The sequence below is a fragment of the Macaca mulatta genome, chromosome 7 (assembly GCF_049350105.2).
Source record: "Macaca mulatta isolate MMU2019108-1 chromosome 7, T2T-MMU8v2.0, whole genome shotgun sequence".
Classification (NCBI taxonomy): domain Eukaryota; kingdom Metazoa; phylum Chordata; class Mammalia; order Primates; family Cercopithecidae; genus Macaca; species Macaca mulatta.
The window spans coordinates 30,877,157-30,891,443 of NC_133412.1; the positions used below are offsets into that span (position 1 = coordinate 30,877,157).

General features: G+C 36.8%; 1 protein-coding gene across 2 annotated transcripts in view; it reads right to left on the minus strand.

Moving 5' to 3' along the window:
* Positions 1-14,287, minus strand: part of WDR72 (WD repeat domain 72) — a 236,314-nt gene that overhangs the window by 76,466 nt on the left and 145,561 nt on the right. For both annotated transcript variants that reach the window (XM_015142281.3, XM_077938706.1), the window contains exon 17: positions 11,649-11,728. In XM_015142281.3, coding sequence (XP_014997767.3) covers positions 11,649-11,728 — 80 coding nt within the window. The remainder of the gene's footprint in view (positions 1-11,648; positions 11,729-14,287) is intronic.

The window sequence follows — 14,287 nt, forward strand, 5'->3', positions numbered from 1 at the left end:
TAGGAAGCTTCCTGAGAATACTGGAGCAACTTCCTGATTGCCGATTATCTCCCTGTCCTTATCCAGCAGACACTCAAACGTTTGATTAAGGAGTGAAAAAAGACTAATGAATAGTAGAATATCACTATTGCATACCATGCATACTAACATGTAGTACTGCCTATTTGCAATACAAGTGAATGGTGCTTACTCATGAATATCATGTAATGAGATATTTAACATCAGAGTATCAATTATATACCATTAATCTAAGAAATACTTCTGCACATCATGATGCTGGTAAATAACGCATATTAATATCTACCGTATGAGACCAGCCTGGTTGACATGGTGAAACCCCGTCTTTACAAAAAAATGCAAAAATTAGCCTGGCTTGGTGGTGTTCACCTGTAGTCCCAGCTACTCAGGAGGCTGAGACAGGATGATTGCTTGAACCCAGGAGGCAGAGGATGCAGTGAGTCCAGATCATACCCCTGCACTCCAGCCTCGGTGACAAATCTGGTATATATATATATGTGTGTGTATATATATACATATATATATGTATATCACACCAGTATATCACATCAGTATATCACACCACTTCTGAGACATAAATATAAATTATTATATATGTTTCTTGCTAACATATACTGCTATATATATACCACAGTATTGGTAAACCATGCTGATTTATGTATATCACATGATGGGATATATTGTATTACTTATTCATGATGAACAATTTTATAACACTGAAGTTATTTCATTTTAACTTTGTCATACATGTTATTTCATAGCACTGGTTCGACGATGTGGATAATATGGCAGAAAGAACTCAGGATCATAAGTGAAAAGGTTTGCATTTCCTATTCCACTATGACAGTTACCACAAATCCAACCTTTGACAAGTCACAAACTTCTCTGAAACTTCATGTTCTCACTTACAAAAGAGTTTGTGATACTGAGAGACATTAGGATAAGAGCTGTCAATAACAGAATAGTGCACGGAAATTGCTCTTTCTATACTCATAAATTAAGGATACTGGACAATTTTCTAAGACCCACAATGTGTCCAGACTATATCATACCCCTCAGAATGGGTAGTTTGGCCATATGCCTTCACTGGGCTTATGGCTGTCCTCTTACCCTGGGATGCTTATCACCCCAGAGGCATGCCCACAGTTGGGATCTAAAATGTCATCTCTCCCACTGAATATAATATCCTATACAACTTGGATAATCATTATTTCTTAAAAATATACAGGAATTTATGTATTTTAATTTAATATTTCTAATTATTTGATTTACATGTCACGACTTCACTTTTTTTAACTGTTGATTTTTTTACATAGTCGTCACCACAAATGCATATTATAAGAATAAAGAAATGAATATCATCAAAAACAAGTGGAACAGAAATAACTATAGAATAAAATAGATTAACCATGATGAGTAGGGTACTCAGAGCCACAACAGTTAAAAGCGAATACTGAATGGCATCCAATTGGAAAGAAACTGAAAATATATATTTCAACTCAGTGTGAGATGAGAGAAAGGCTGTATCTTCTAAACATGTAATAATGTTATTACAGTATCTGGAATAGAGTGGACACTAAATAAATACTAGTGGAATTGAAATAGATCCTGCAGACTTTCAAAAATAAACTGTGGAAAGTATAATTTATTGATAGTTTATAACTATCAATACTTGAGTCTCTCTCTATAAATGTAGCAGATAGATTTTACAGGTAGTCAATAGAAATGGAATTTTCTCCAACAAAATATAAAATGTTTATATGGCATTTTATATAACTTCATAATTTTAATAATGAGCTAGCATTGAGCATTATGGCTATAAAGCTGTCTTCCCAACATATATAAATAAATTTCTTCCAAAACATAGATATCAAAGAATCGTATTCTTTTATGAGGCAATGTGCACAGATTAAAAATAAAGTTTACAAACTCATTGACTGGAAAGAGTCAGCTACAAATCTGGGACATATGCTTATTAACTAAAGGTATTACTGAGTCCTAGGCAAGCCAAAAATTTTAGTGGTATTCCATTAACACCTTGAAAGAACAAAATACTGTAAAATAGCATAGAGCATCATGAGGATGCATAAGAACCCCTGTGTCCTGGTTGTTGTTCCAGTGTCTAGTTTTTTTGTTATAAAACATTTTTCCCAACACTCTGCTCATGCTGACCTTTCATGTCTTTGCGGTGTCTCCTGGAAAAGCAACATTTCTAACTGGAGGCCTAAATGTCATGATGTGTACCCAGTGGTGTTAAATTATAAAATCCAAAGAAATTTAGTGCAGTACCAGAAACATGCAAATTAGCAATCCCCAAACTTTTCTGTTTCTTTTCCAGCATTTATTTTTATGTTGATTGTTCAATGTGTCAAAAGCAAAAGAGACAATCTCTAGACAAACTTATTCATCAGCAAAATTAATTCATTCTTCCCCTAACCTTAAAGGTAAACATTCAACTTCTGGAGCTAATTTTGCTCGTTTTACAAAAGCATTTCATTTAACCAGGGTTAAAATGAAAGAAAAATTGTTAAGGACAGCTAGAGAGAAAGGCCAGGTCCCGGCCGGGCGCGGTGGCTCAAGCCTGTAATCCCAGCACTTTGGGAGGCCGAGACGGGCGGATCACGAGGTCAGGAGATCGAGACCATCCTGGCTAACACGGTGAAACCCCGTCTCTACTAAAAAATACAAAAAACTAGCCGGGCGAGGTGGCGGGCGCCTGTAGTCCCAGCTACTCGGGAGGCTGAGGCAGGAGAATGGTCTAAACCCGGGAGGCGGAGCTTGCAGTGAGCTGAGATCCGGCCACTGCACTCCAGCTCGGGTGACAGAGCGAGACTCCGTCTCAAAAAAAAAAAAAAAAAAAGAAAGGCCAGGTCCCTTACAAAGAGAAGCCCATTAGACTAACAGTGGACCTCTCAGTGGAAACCTTACGTGCCAGAAGAGATTGGGGGACAATAGTCAAAATTCTTAAATAAAAGGAAATGCAACCCAGAATTTCATACCTAGTTTAACTAAGCTTCATAAGGGAAGGAGAAAAAAGATCCTTCTCAGACAAGCAAATGTTAAGGAAATTCGTTACCACTGGACCTGCCTTACAAGAGTTCCTGAAGGAAGCACTAAATATAGAAAGGAGAGACTGTTACCAGCCATTACAAAAACACACTGAAGCATACAGACCAGTGACACTGTAAAGCAACCACATAAACACATCTGCAAAATAACCAGCTAACATCATGATGACAGGATGAAATCCATACATATCAATACTAATCTTAAATGTAAATGGACTAAATGCCTCAATTAAATGACATAGAGTAGTAAGCTAGATAAAGAACCAAAACTATCAGTATGTAGTCTTCAACATAACATGTCAACCCTCAAAATAAAGGGTTGGAGGAAAATCTACCAAGCAAGTGGAAAAAAGGAAAAAGCAGGGGTTGCAAGCCTAGTTTCTGACAAAACAGACTTTAAACCAACAAAGATCAAAAAAGACAAAGACATTACATAATGGTAAAGGGTTCAATTCAACAGGAGGAGCTAACTATCCTAAATATAAATACAACCAACGCAGGAGCACACAGATTCATAAAGCAAGTTCTTAGAGACCTACAAAGAGACTTAGATCCCCACACAATAATCATGGGAGACTTTAACACCTCACTGACAATATTAGACAGATAACTGAGACAGAACATTAACAAAGATATTCAGGACCTGAACTCAGCAGTGGATCAAATGGACCTGATGTCTATAGAACTCTCCACCCCAAAACAACAGAATATACATTTCTTTCATCACCACAGGACACCTATTCTAAAACTGATCATAATTGGAAGTAAAACACTCCTTAGCAAATGCAAAATAACTGAAATCATAACAAACAGTAACCAGGACCACAGCACAATCAAATTAGAACTCAAGACTAAGAAATTCACTCAAAACCATATAATCACATGGAAATTGAATAACCTACTCCTGAATGACTTTTGGGTAAACGAAATTAAGGCAGAAATGAAAAAGATCTTCGAAACTACCAAGAATAAAGATACAACATACCAGAATCTCTGGGACAGAGCTAAGGCAGGGTTAAGAGAGTAATTAATGGCACTAAATGCCCAGATCAAAAAACTAGAAAGATCTCATGTTAACAACCTAACATTACAATGAAAAGAACTAGAGAATCAAGAGCAAAAAAATCCCAACGCTAACAGAAGATCAGAAATAACCAAAATTAGAGCTGAACTAAAGGAGAGAAAGACACGAAAAAACTATTGAAAAGATCAACAAATCCAAGAGCTGGTTTTTAGAAAAAAATAATAAAATAGATCACTCGCTAGACTAATAAAGAAGAAAAGAGAGAAGATTCAAATAACACAATCAGAAATGATAAGGGAGATATTACCACTGACCCAACAGAAATACAATCCTCGGAGAATATTACAAACTAGTAATATATGCACACGGCCTAGAAAATCTAGAAGAAATGGATAAATTCCTGGACACATGCACCCTTGAAACCTGAACCAGGAAGAAACTGAATCCCTGAACAGACTAATAATGAGTTCTGAAATTGAGGCAGTTAAATAAACAGCTTACCAACCAAAAAAAGCACAGGACCAGACAGATTCACAGATGAATTATATGAGATATACAAAGAAGAGCTGGTATCATTCCTACTGAAACTATCTGAAAAATTAGAAAAGGAAAGGACTCCTCCCTAACTCATTCTATGAGGCCAGCACCACCCTGATACCAAAACCTGGCAGAAATATGACAAAAAAAGAAAATTTCAGGTCAGTATTCCTGATGAACATCAATGAAAATATCCTCAACAAAATACTGGAAAACCGAATCCAGCAGCATATCAAAAAGCTTACCCACCATGATCGAGTATGCTTCATCTCTGGGATGCAAGTTTGGTTCAACACATGCAAATCAATAAATATGAGTCATCACATAAACAGAACTGAAGACAAAACCACATGATTATCTCAATAGAAGCAGAAAAGGCATTCAATAAAATTCAACAGCACTTCATGTTAAAAACTCTCAATAAAGAAGACATTGAAGGAACATATCTTGAAATAATAAGAGACATATGTGACAAAACCACAGCCAACATCTTACTGAATAGGCAAAAGCTAGAACCCTTCCTCCTTGAAAATCAGCACAAGACAAGGATGCCCTGTCTCACTACTCCTATTCAACACAGTATTGGAATTTCTGGTCAGGGCAATCCCACAAAGGAAACCAATAGGTCATTCAAATAGGAAAAGAGGAAGTCAAACTATCCTGCTTGAAGATGTCATGATCATGTATCTAGAAAAGCCCATCGTCTCAGCCCAAAAATGTCTTAAGCTGTTAAGTAACTTCAGCGAAGTCTCAGGATACAAAATCAATGTGCAAAAATCATTAACATTCCTATAAACAACAGTCAAGCTGAGAGCCAAATCACGAATGAACTCCCATTCACAATTGCAACAAGAAGAATAAAATACCTAGGAATACAGCCAACTAGAAAGGTGAAGGATCTCTACAAGGAGAATAACAAACCATGGCTCAAATAAATCAGAGATGACACAAACAAATGGAAAAACATTCCATGTTCATGAATAGGAAGAATCAATATCGTTAAAATGGCCATGTTGCCTAGCAATTCACGGATACATTGCCATTCATATCAAGCTATCAATGTCATTTTTCACATAACTAGAAAAAACTATCTTAAAATTCATATGGAACCAAAAAAGAGTTAGAATGTCCAGGGCAATCCTAAGAAAAAAAAAAACAAAGTTGGAGGCGTCATGTTACCTGATTTCAAACTATACTACAGAGCTACAGTAACCAAAACAGCAATATATTGGTACAAGAACAGACACATGGACCAATGGAACAGAATAGAGAACCCAGAAATAAGATCACACATCTACAACTATCTGATCTTTGGTGAACCTGACAAAAACAAGCAATAGGGAAAGGATTCCTTATTTAATAAATGGTGCTGGGATAACTAACCAGTGTTAGCCACATGCAGAAGATTAAAACTGGACCCCTGCCTTATACCATATACAAAAATTAACTCAAGATGGATTAAACACTTGAATGTAAAACACAAAATTATAAAAACCCTGGAAGACAACCTAAGCAATACCATTCAGGACATAGGCATAGGCAAAGGTATAATGGCCAAGATGCCAAAAGCAACTGCAACAAAAGCAAACATTGGCAAATGGGATCTAATTAAACTAAAGAGCTTCTGCACAGCGAAAGAAATTACCAATAGAGTAAACAGGCAACCTACAGAATGGGAGAAAATTTTTGCAAACTATGCATCTGACAAAGGTCTAACATCCAGGTTCTACAAAGAACTTAAACAAATTTACAAGAAAAAAGAAAACTCTATTAAAACATGGGCAAAGGAAATGAACAGACACTTTTCAAAGGAAGACATACATGTGGCCAAAAATCATATGAAAAAAAGGTTAACATCACTGATCATTAGAGAAATGCAAATCAAAACCACAATGAGATAACACCTCACACCAGTCAGAATGTTGAAGTCAAAAAATTACAGATTAAAAAATAAAAAAATAACAGATGCTGGAGAGGCTGTGGAGTAAAGGAACACTTATACATCGTTGGTGGGAATGTAAATTAGTTCAGCCATTGTGGAAGACAGTGTAGTGATTCCTCAAAGACCTAAAGACAGAAATACCATTCAACCCAGCAATCCCATTAGTGGATATATACCCAAAGGAATATAAATCATTCTATTATAAAGACACATGCACACGTACGTTCATTGCAGATCTATTCGCAATGACAAAGACATGGAATAAACCTAAATGTCAATCAATGGTAGACTGGATAAAGAAAATGTGGCTCATATACACCATGGAATACTATGCAGCCATAAAAGAGAACAAGACCATGTCCTTTGCACTGACATGGATGGAGTCGGAGGCCATTATCCTCCAATAAACTGACACAGGAACAGAAAACCAAATACTGAATGTTCTCACTTATAAGTGGGAGCTAAATGATGGGAACACTTGAACACGACCTACCCTGAAACCTACTGAAGAGCAGAAGGTGGGAGGAGAGAGAGGATCAGGAAAAACTACTAATGGGTACTAGGCTTAATGTCTGAGAGATGAAATAATCTGTACAGCAAACCCCCATTATACAAGTTTATCTATGAAACAAATCTGCACTTATACCCCTCAACTTAACATAAAAGTTTTCAAAAAAGTAAAATCAAGCTAACATAATTCAACTAACTGCTTAAATGAATGATTTTATAAATAATTTGAGGATGGCTGGGCGTGGTGGTTCACACTTGTAATCCCAGCACTTTGGGAGGCCAAGGCAGGAGGATCATTTGAGGTCAGGAGTTTGAGACCAGCCTGACCTACATGGTGAGACTCTGTCTCTACTAAAAATATAAAAATTAACTGGGCATGGTGGCTCATGCCTGTAATCCCAGCTACTTGGAAGGATGAGGCAGGAGAGTCGCTTGAACCTGGAAGACGGAGGCTGCAGTGAGCCGAGATCATGCCACTGCACTCCAGCCTGGGTGACAGAAAGAAAAAGTAATAATAATAATAATTTGAGGATCGGCTATTGAAGCAGTAAAATGGATACTTGGAAGAGTCTCTATTCTTCCTGAAGGGCTGCAATACTCATTTCCATTTTACATATGAGCAAGACAAATAATCAAGAAGTTTAACCTATCCTCCAGATCATGCATCAGGCCAGTAGCAGAGATGAGAAGAGAATCTTGAAGGCTGGACTTTCTGTAGAGTGGGTAAATTCTCTGGTAGTCTTTGTCTACAGCCAGCATTTCACATACCGTCACAGAGTCATAGAACCTTAAAGGTCTGTTAGTCCAAACATGCTCAAAGCACATTAAAGTTTATTTGAAGGTCAAATGAACAACTACCAAAGATCTTCAAGCGAGAGCAATTTAAGAGAAATGTTTTGTTGAATCCTTCTTTTTAATAATTTTTTCCCCATTTAGGAACTTTTTGGCTACTGGGGAAAAAAATCTCACTTTTAATAGATAAGCCTTTTTGGGGTGACTACTAATGTGCTGATAAAGTTGCATGTACTTGTGTTTATTCCAATTATTACAGAGGTTGCCTGCATAGCTACTCATTCATTCATTAAATATGTATTGACTGCGTACTGTCACTTCTGCTTTTCTGGGCATTGGTAAGAGAGGGGCAAATGAGACAAACAAGGTCACTGCTCTCAGCAAGCTTATATAACAGTGTGAAGACAAAATAAGCAAGCAAAACAGTAAATAATATAATTTCCATTAAAAGTAATCACAGCAAAAAAACTAGGTAATGTGATGATGACTAGATGAGTGGGGTTGGGTAGAATGTGGCAACAATATTAGTTGGAGTTATAAAAGAAGACTTCTTTAAGGAGATAGATTTTTAAGCAAAGACCTAAATGATTAATGAAGAAATGAGAATTCTAGCCCAACAGAACAGTAGGATCCTGAGTTCAGATGAGCTTTATGTCTTCTGAAAATAAAAAGAAAGCCAGTTGGGGCTACATCAAGGTAAGATAGGAGGTGGTATATGATGACAGATGGGGTCAGGCTGGGGAAAAAAATCACAGGCATACTTGCAGGCCAGGACAACTAGTTTTTATAGCCATTCCAACTGTGTATATTTAGTATTACAGCATCAGCCCCTACAGTATATTACGAGTTAACTTTTTTTGTTTCCTTATAACCAAGAATAATCATTTGTAATTGGAGTTATTGCTATTTCAATCTTGCAAATTTGATATGTAATGTATCAAGTTCATAAAAAGGAATAAACTTCTAGTAAACATTCATTGAATCAATGCACAACTATTTATTGTACAATGCACAAAAGTACTGGTAAAATTTTGAGACCAAAAGGAGCCTTAAAGGAGAAAGAAGGACTTAAATTGGACATTGAAGAAACCAGCCCTCTAAGTCAACTCACAGATGAGGTACTCTCAGAATGTAAAAAAAAAAAGATTTATTAAACTACAAAACTATAGTAACCAAAAGGCATGGTACTGGCTCAAAAGTAGACCTATGGACCAATGGAAGAGAACAGAGAACCCAGAAATGAATCCATACACCTACAGTGAACTCATTTTTGACAAAAGTGCCAAGAACATACATTGGGGAAAAGAGAGCCTCTTCAATAAATGGTGCTGGGAAATCCTTATGCAGAAGAATGAAACTAGACCCCTATCTCTTACCATATACAAAAGTCAAATCAAAATGCATTGAAGACTTAAATCTAAGACATTAAACTATCAAACTACTACAAGAAAACATTGGTGGAGATCTCCAGGTCATTGGTCTGGGCAAAAATTTCCTGAGTAAGCACAGGCAACCAATGCAAAAATGGACAAATGGAATCACATCAAATTTAAAAGCTTCGCATAGCAAAGGAAACAATCAACAAAATCAAGAGACAATCCACAGAATGAGAGAAAATATTTGCAAACTACCCATCTGACGAGGGATTAATACCCAGAGTATACAAGGAGCGCAAACAACTCTATAGGAAAAATCTAACAATCCAGTAAAATAATGGCCAAAATAAATGAATAGACATTTCTCAAAAGAAGACATACAAAGAATAAACAGGCATATGCAAAGGTACTCAACATCACTTATCATCAGAGAAATGCAAATCAAAGCAACAATGCAATATCATGTCACCCCAGTTAAAATGGCTTATATCCAAAATACAGGCAATATCAAATGCTGGTAAGGATGTGGAGAAAAGAAAATCCACTGTTGGTGGAAATGTAAACTAGTGCAACCACTATGGAGAACAGTTTGGAGGTTCCTCAAAAAACTAAAAATAGATCTATCATTTGATACAGCAATCCCACTGCTCAGTATAACCCAAAAGAAAGCAAACCAGTATATCAAAGAGAAATTTGCACTCCTATGTTTGTTGCAGAACTGTTCACAACAGCCAACATTTGGAAGCAACGTAAGTATTTGGAAGCAATTAAGTATCCATCAACAGATAAACGGATAGAGAAAACATGGTACACATACACAATAGAGCACTATTCAGTTATAAAAAAATGAGATCCTGTCATTCGCAATATCATGGATAAGCTGGAGATCATTATGTTAAGTGAAATAAGCCAGGCACAGATACACTAATATTGCATGTTTTCACTTATGTGTGGAATCTCGAAATCAAAACAGGTCAGGTGAGATGGCACACACCTGTAATCCTAGCACTTTGGAAGGCTGAGGTGGGCAGATCGCTTGAGCCCAGGAATTTCAGACCAGCCTGAGCAATATGGCAAAACCCCATCTCTTTAAAAATACAAAAAATTAGCCAGGTGTGGTGGTGCATGCCTATAGTTCCAGCTACTTGGGAGGCTGAGGTGGGAGGATCACTTGAGCCTGGTAGAGTGAGGCTGCAGTGAGCTGTTACTGTACCACTGCACTCCAGCCTGGGTGACAGAGCAAGATGCTTTCTCAAAAATGAATGAATGAATGAATGAATGAATGAATGAATGAATAAATAAATAAATAAATAAATAGATAGATAGATAGGCCGGGCGCGGTGGCTCACACCTGTAATGCCAGCACTTTGGGAGGCCGAGACGGGCGGACCACGAGGTCAGGAGATTGACACCATCCTGGCTAACATGGGGAAACCCCGTCTCTACTAAAACAATACAAAAAACTAGCCGGGCGAGGTAGCGGGCACCCGTAGTCACAGCTACTCGGGAGGCTGAGGCAGGAGAATGGTGTGAACCTGGGAGGCGGAGCTTGCAGTGAGCTGAGATCCGGCCACTGCACTCCAGTCTGGGTGACAGAGCGAGACTCTGTCTCAAAAAAAAATAATAATAAAATAATAATAAATAAATAAATAAATAAATAAATAACTACATTGAACTCATGGACGTAGAGAGTAGAAGAATGGTTAGCAGAGGCTGGGAAGGGTAGTGTGGAATAGGGGTAGGTGGGGATGATTAATAGGTGCCAAAAAAAGTCAGAAAGAATAAATAAAACCTACTATCTGATACCACAACAGGGTGACTATAGTCAATAATAATTTAATTTTACTTTTTAAGATAACTAAAAGAGTATAAACAGATTATTTCTAACACAAAGGACAAATGCTTGAGGTGATGGATACCCCATTCTCTGTGAGGTGATAATTAGGCATTGCATGCCTGTATTAAAATATTTCATGTACCCCATAAATATATATGACCACTATGTGCCCACAAAAATCAAAAATTAAAAAAAATTATAATTTCACATAATCAAATTCCCACATATAGGTACTTTAATGTATGTCATATTTGGAAATCAAATAATGGACAATTCTGCTTCAGACTGAAGCTTCAACAAGCAAGAAATTACCTGTGATGACAAGAACCTCCCTCCCTCAGCCCCCGGCATTCATGCTCCCCTGGTGAATGGTGTACCCTTGCTTATGTTATGGCCTGTGTTTTCCCTCATCTCTATGCCTGTTCAAAGGCCATTTTACGAGGACAAGAGTAACTACTTGTATTTTCAGACAGGGGAGGGTATCCATGAACCACAGCAGCAAGGAACTCTTTTAGTAACTTCATGAATGTGAATTATATCATACCTGCACAGACTGGTCTCTCCAACAGGAAATTAGCTTCAAAAGTGAAAGGTCAGCCTCAGGTACATGGGATTCATTCTTACCTAGAAATACACAGAACACATTTATATCTTGAAAGTATTAAAAATGGATAGCGGCTCTTAAGATGGGCTGCATATTAGAATCACCTGGGAAGCTTTGTTTTTTATAAACACCAGTGCCCAGATTCAATCTTCCAGAGATTTTTATTTTACAGATCCTGTGGTAGAGGTGGGACAGGCATTAATGCTTTGTAAAAGTGCCACAGATGATTTACATGTACAGCCAGAGTCAACATCCATTTGTCTACATATATATACACACCCACACACCCATACACACACACACACACACACATTTATATGTAATTCTAACAATTATACTAACACATATTCACATCAAATCAGATTCATTTTTACAGTTTCAACACATTTTTGTTCTTTTTGCTGACCCAAGACAGATCACCACATCTTACAATTCCTTCCTTATTCAAATTCTGAAATTCTCCTCTGCCATGAATTAGTCTCTATCACATGTAAAATCAAATAAAAGACTTCCTTTGATTTGTCCTTATCCAGCTCTACCACTCTGATCAATAGGTAGAGCACTACTGGTTTAATTTGACTCATTCTGTTATGTATTGTTTCTTTTCTGTTTGCCCTCTCCAGTGTCCTTTCTATCTGTCTTAATGTTCAGTGTGAAATTTTAAGAATGAGTGAGCGCTTGGTTTAAGTAAATTGGTTCATAGAGTGTCCAGCAGTTTCCTACACACACACACACAAAATACTTAATAAGTGTCTTTTCATTAATTGAAAATATACATATAATCATAATGAACAGTCGATGAATTAAGGCTTTCTGATGGCTAAAGTCTATTATCTAGGCGGCACATCCTGAGAGTGACATAGGGAAGAATGGTAAGGGCTTGCGCAAGCGGAAAAGTTGTTACTATAATTGTCTACTTAAATTAATATATTGATATATGTCTGACATTGTGGTATCAACTATTTAAATTAGCATTTGTCTGATACACTTTTCATCAAATCCCTATTTTTATATTAACATATGAGCTATCTATCTATCCATCTATATGACTATATATTGACCACATTAGTAGTCAAGGAAAATGTAATAAAAGTATTGTATACAATGCAATTTGAGAACATAAAAGTAATATATAAGAAACTTCTGACCAATTACTGATAGTATTTTTTCCTGATAGAGCACTTAATATAAATGTAAAATGACCAAGAACACTATATAAAACATGTAAGTATGATAGAAGATTATAATTTTGACATGTTTTCCATTTCTTCATGAACACAGCAGGTAAGAGAACATTTTCTTTTGATCTCCGTTTTTCTTCCCTCTCCCACTTTGCTGACCTTGTGACTCAACCATCAAAGCTAAGTATTGGTCTCAACTGTAACTACTTACTAACATCATGGGGTACCTCAAAGCACACTTTAATGTGATGTTGAAATTTTAATATGTGATAGAAATGAGAGCCAATTTATCTACAATGGCAATGTCAGTGAGTTAAAGAATTAATTGCAATTTTAGGGGGAAAGATGAAAAGAAAATATCCGAGGCTTACCAATATTATTCAGTCACCATTCCTGCTGACAGAAGTGAATATTGGTTCCTGTCAACATTTTAGAATGAGCACCTCAGAGTATTATTTTATTCTTTAGGATTTGGCTTTATAAAATTAATACCATGAAGTCAATACTTCCTTTTGTTTAACCTTCCATCTTCCTATTATTATTATTATTATTTTTTGAAAAACGTGTTTCCCTCGTCCTTAGCTGAATTTCAAATGCGATAAAGGCCAACCTAAATCCCAGAGAGATGATTCTATAGTAACAGTAGTTGCTTAGGCTTTTTTGCTGGGGCAGCCACAGGAAAAACAGGGACCTCCTTGATTCTAGTTAGCAATCCCCTGTCTTTGCAGAAATACTTACACTAAATCTTAAATTCCAATCCCCTTCCGAGTTACCAGTGCTAAAAAACAAACAAACAAACAAACAAACAACAACAACAACAAAAACATTGGATAGCTAACCCTAATAAGAGTAACTATCTAAGGAGAAAGGAGGCAACCCAGACTGGGGCTATTTAGAGGGAACTTTATCTGTAATCATAAACGTGAGAAGTGGCCTGACACAGTGGACAGGAAATGGGGTTAGGAATCAGATTTGGATTGGAATGCAGGCCCCTCTACTGAATAGCTGTTTGCCTATAAGTCATCGAACTTCCTTGAGTCCCATTTTTTTAAACATAAAACAGAGATGCTGCCTCCTACTGTGCAGGGTTGTTTTTGTATTAAATGAGTAAAAACATTAAATATGTAAAACCATTAACATAATTCTTGGAACATACTAAGCACTAGATAATTGGAAGCTATTAATAAACTCTCACTTAAAAATACTCTTTTCAACAGTCCTGTGAGGGCCACTGTGTACCGTTATTCAGGTCACCCCATCCTATGGATCATATACTGCACAGCTTTGGAGGCAACACGCACACTGTGTCTGGGATCACATTCCCATTTTACAAATGTAGTAATTAGGGCTTTTAAAAAGTAAAAGACATGCCCAATAGAACACAAGTAGTCAATGGCA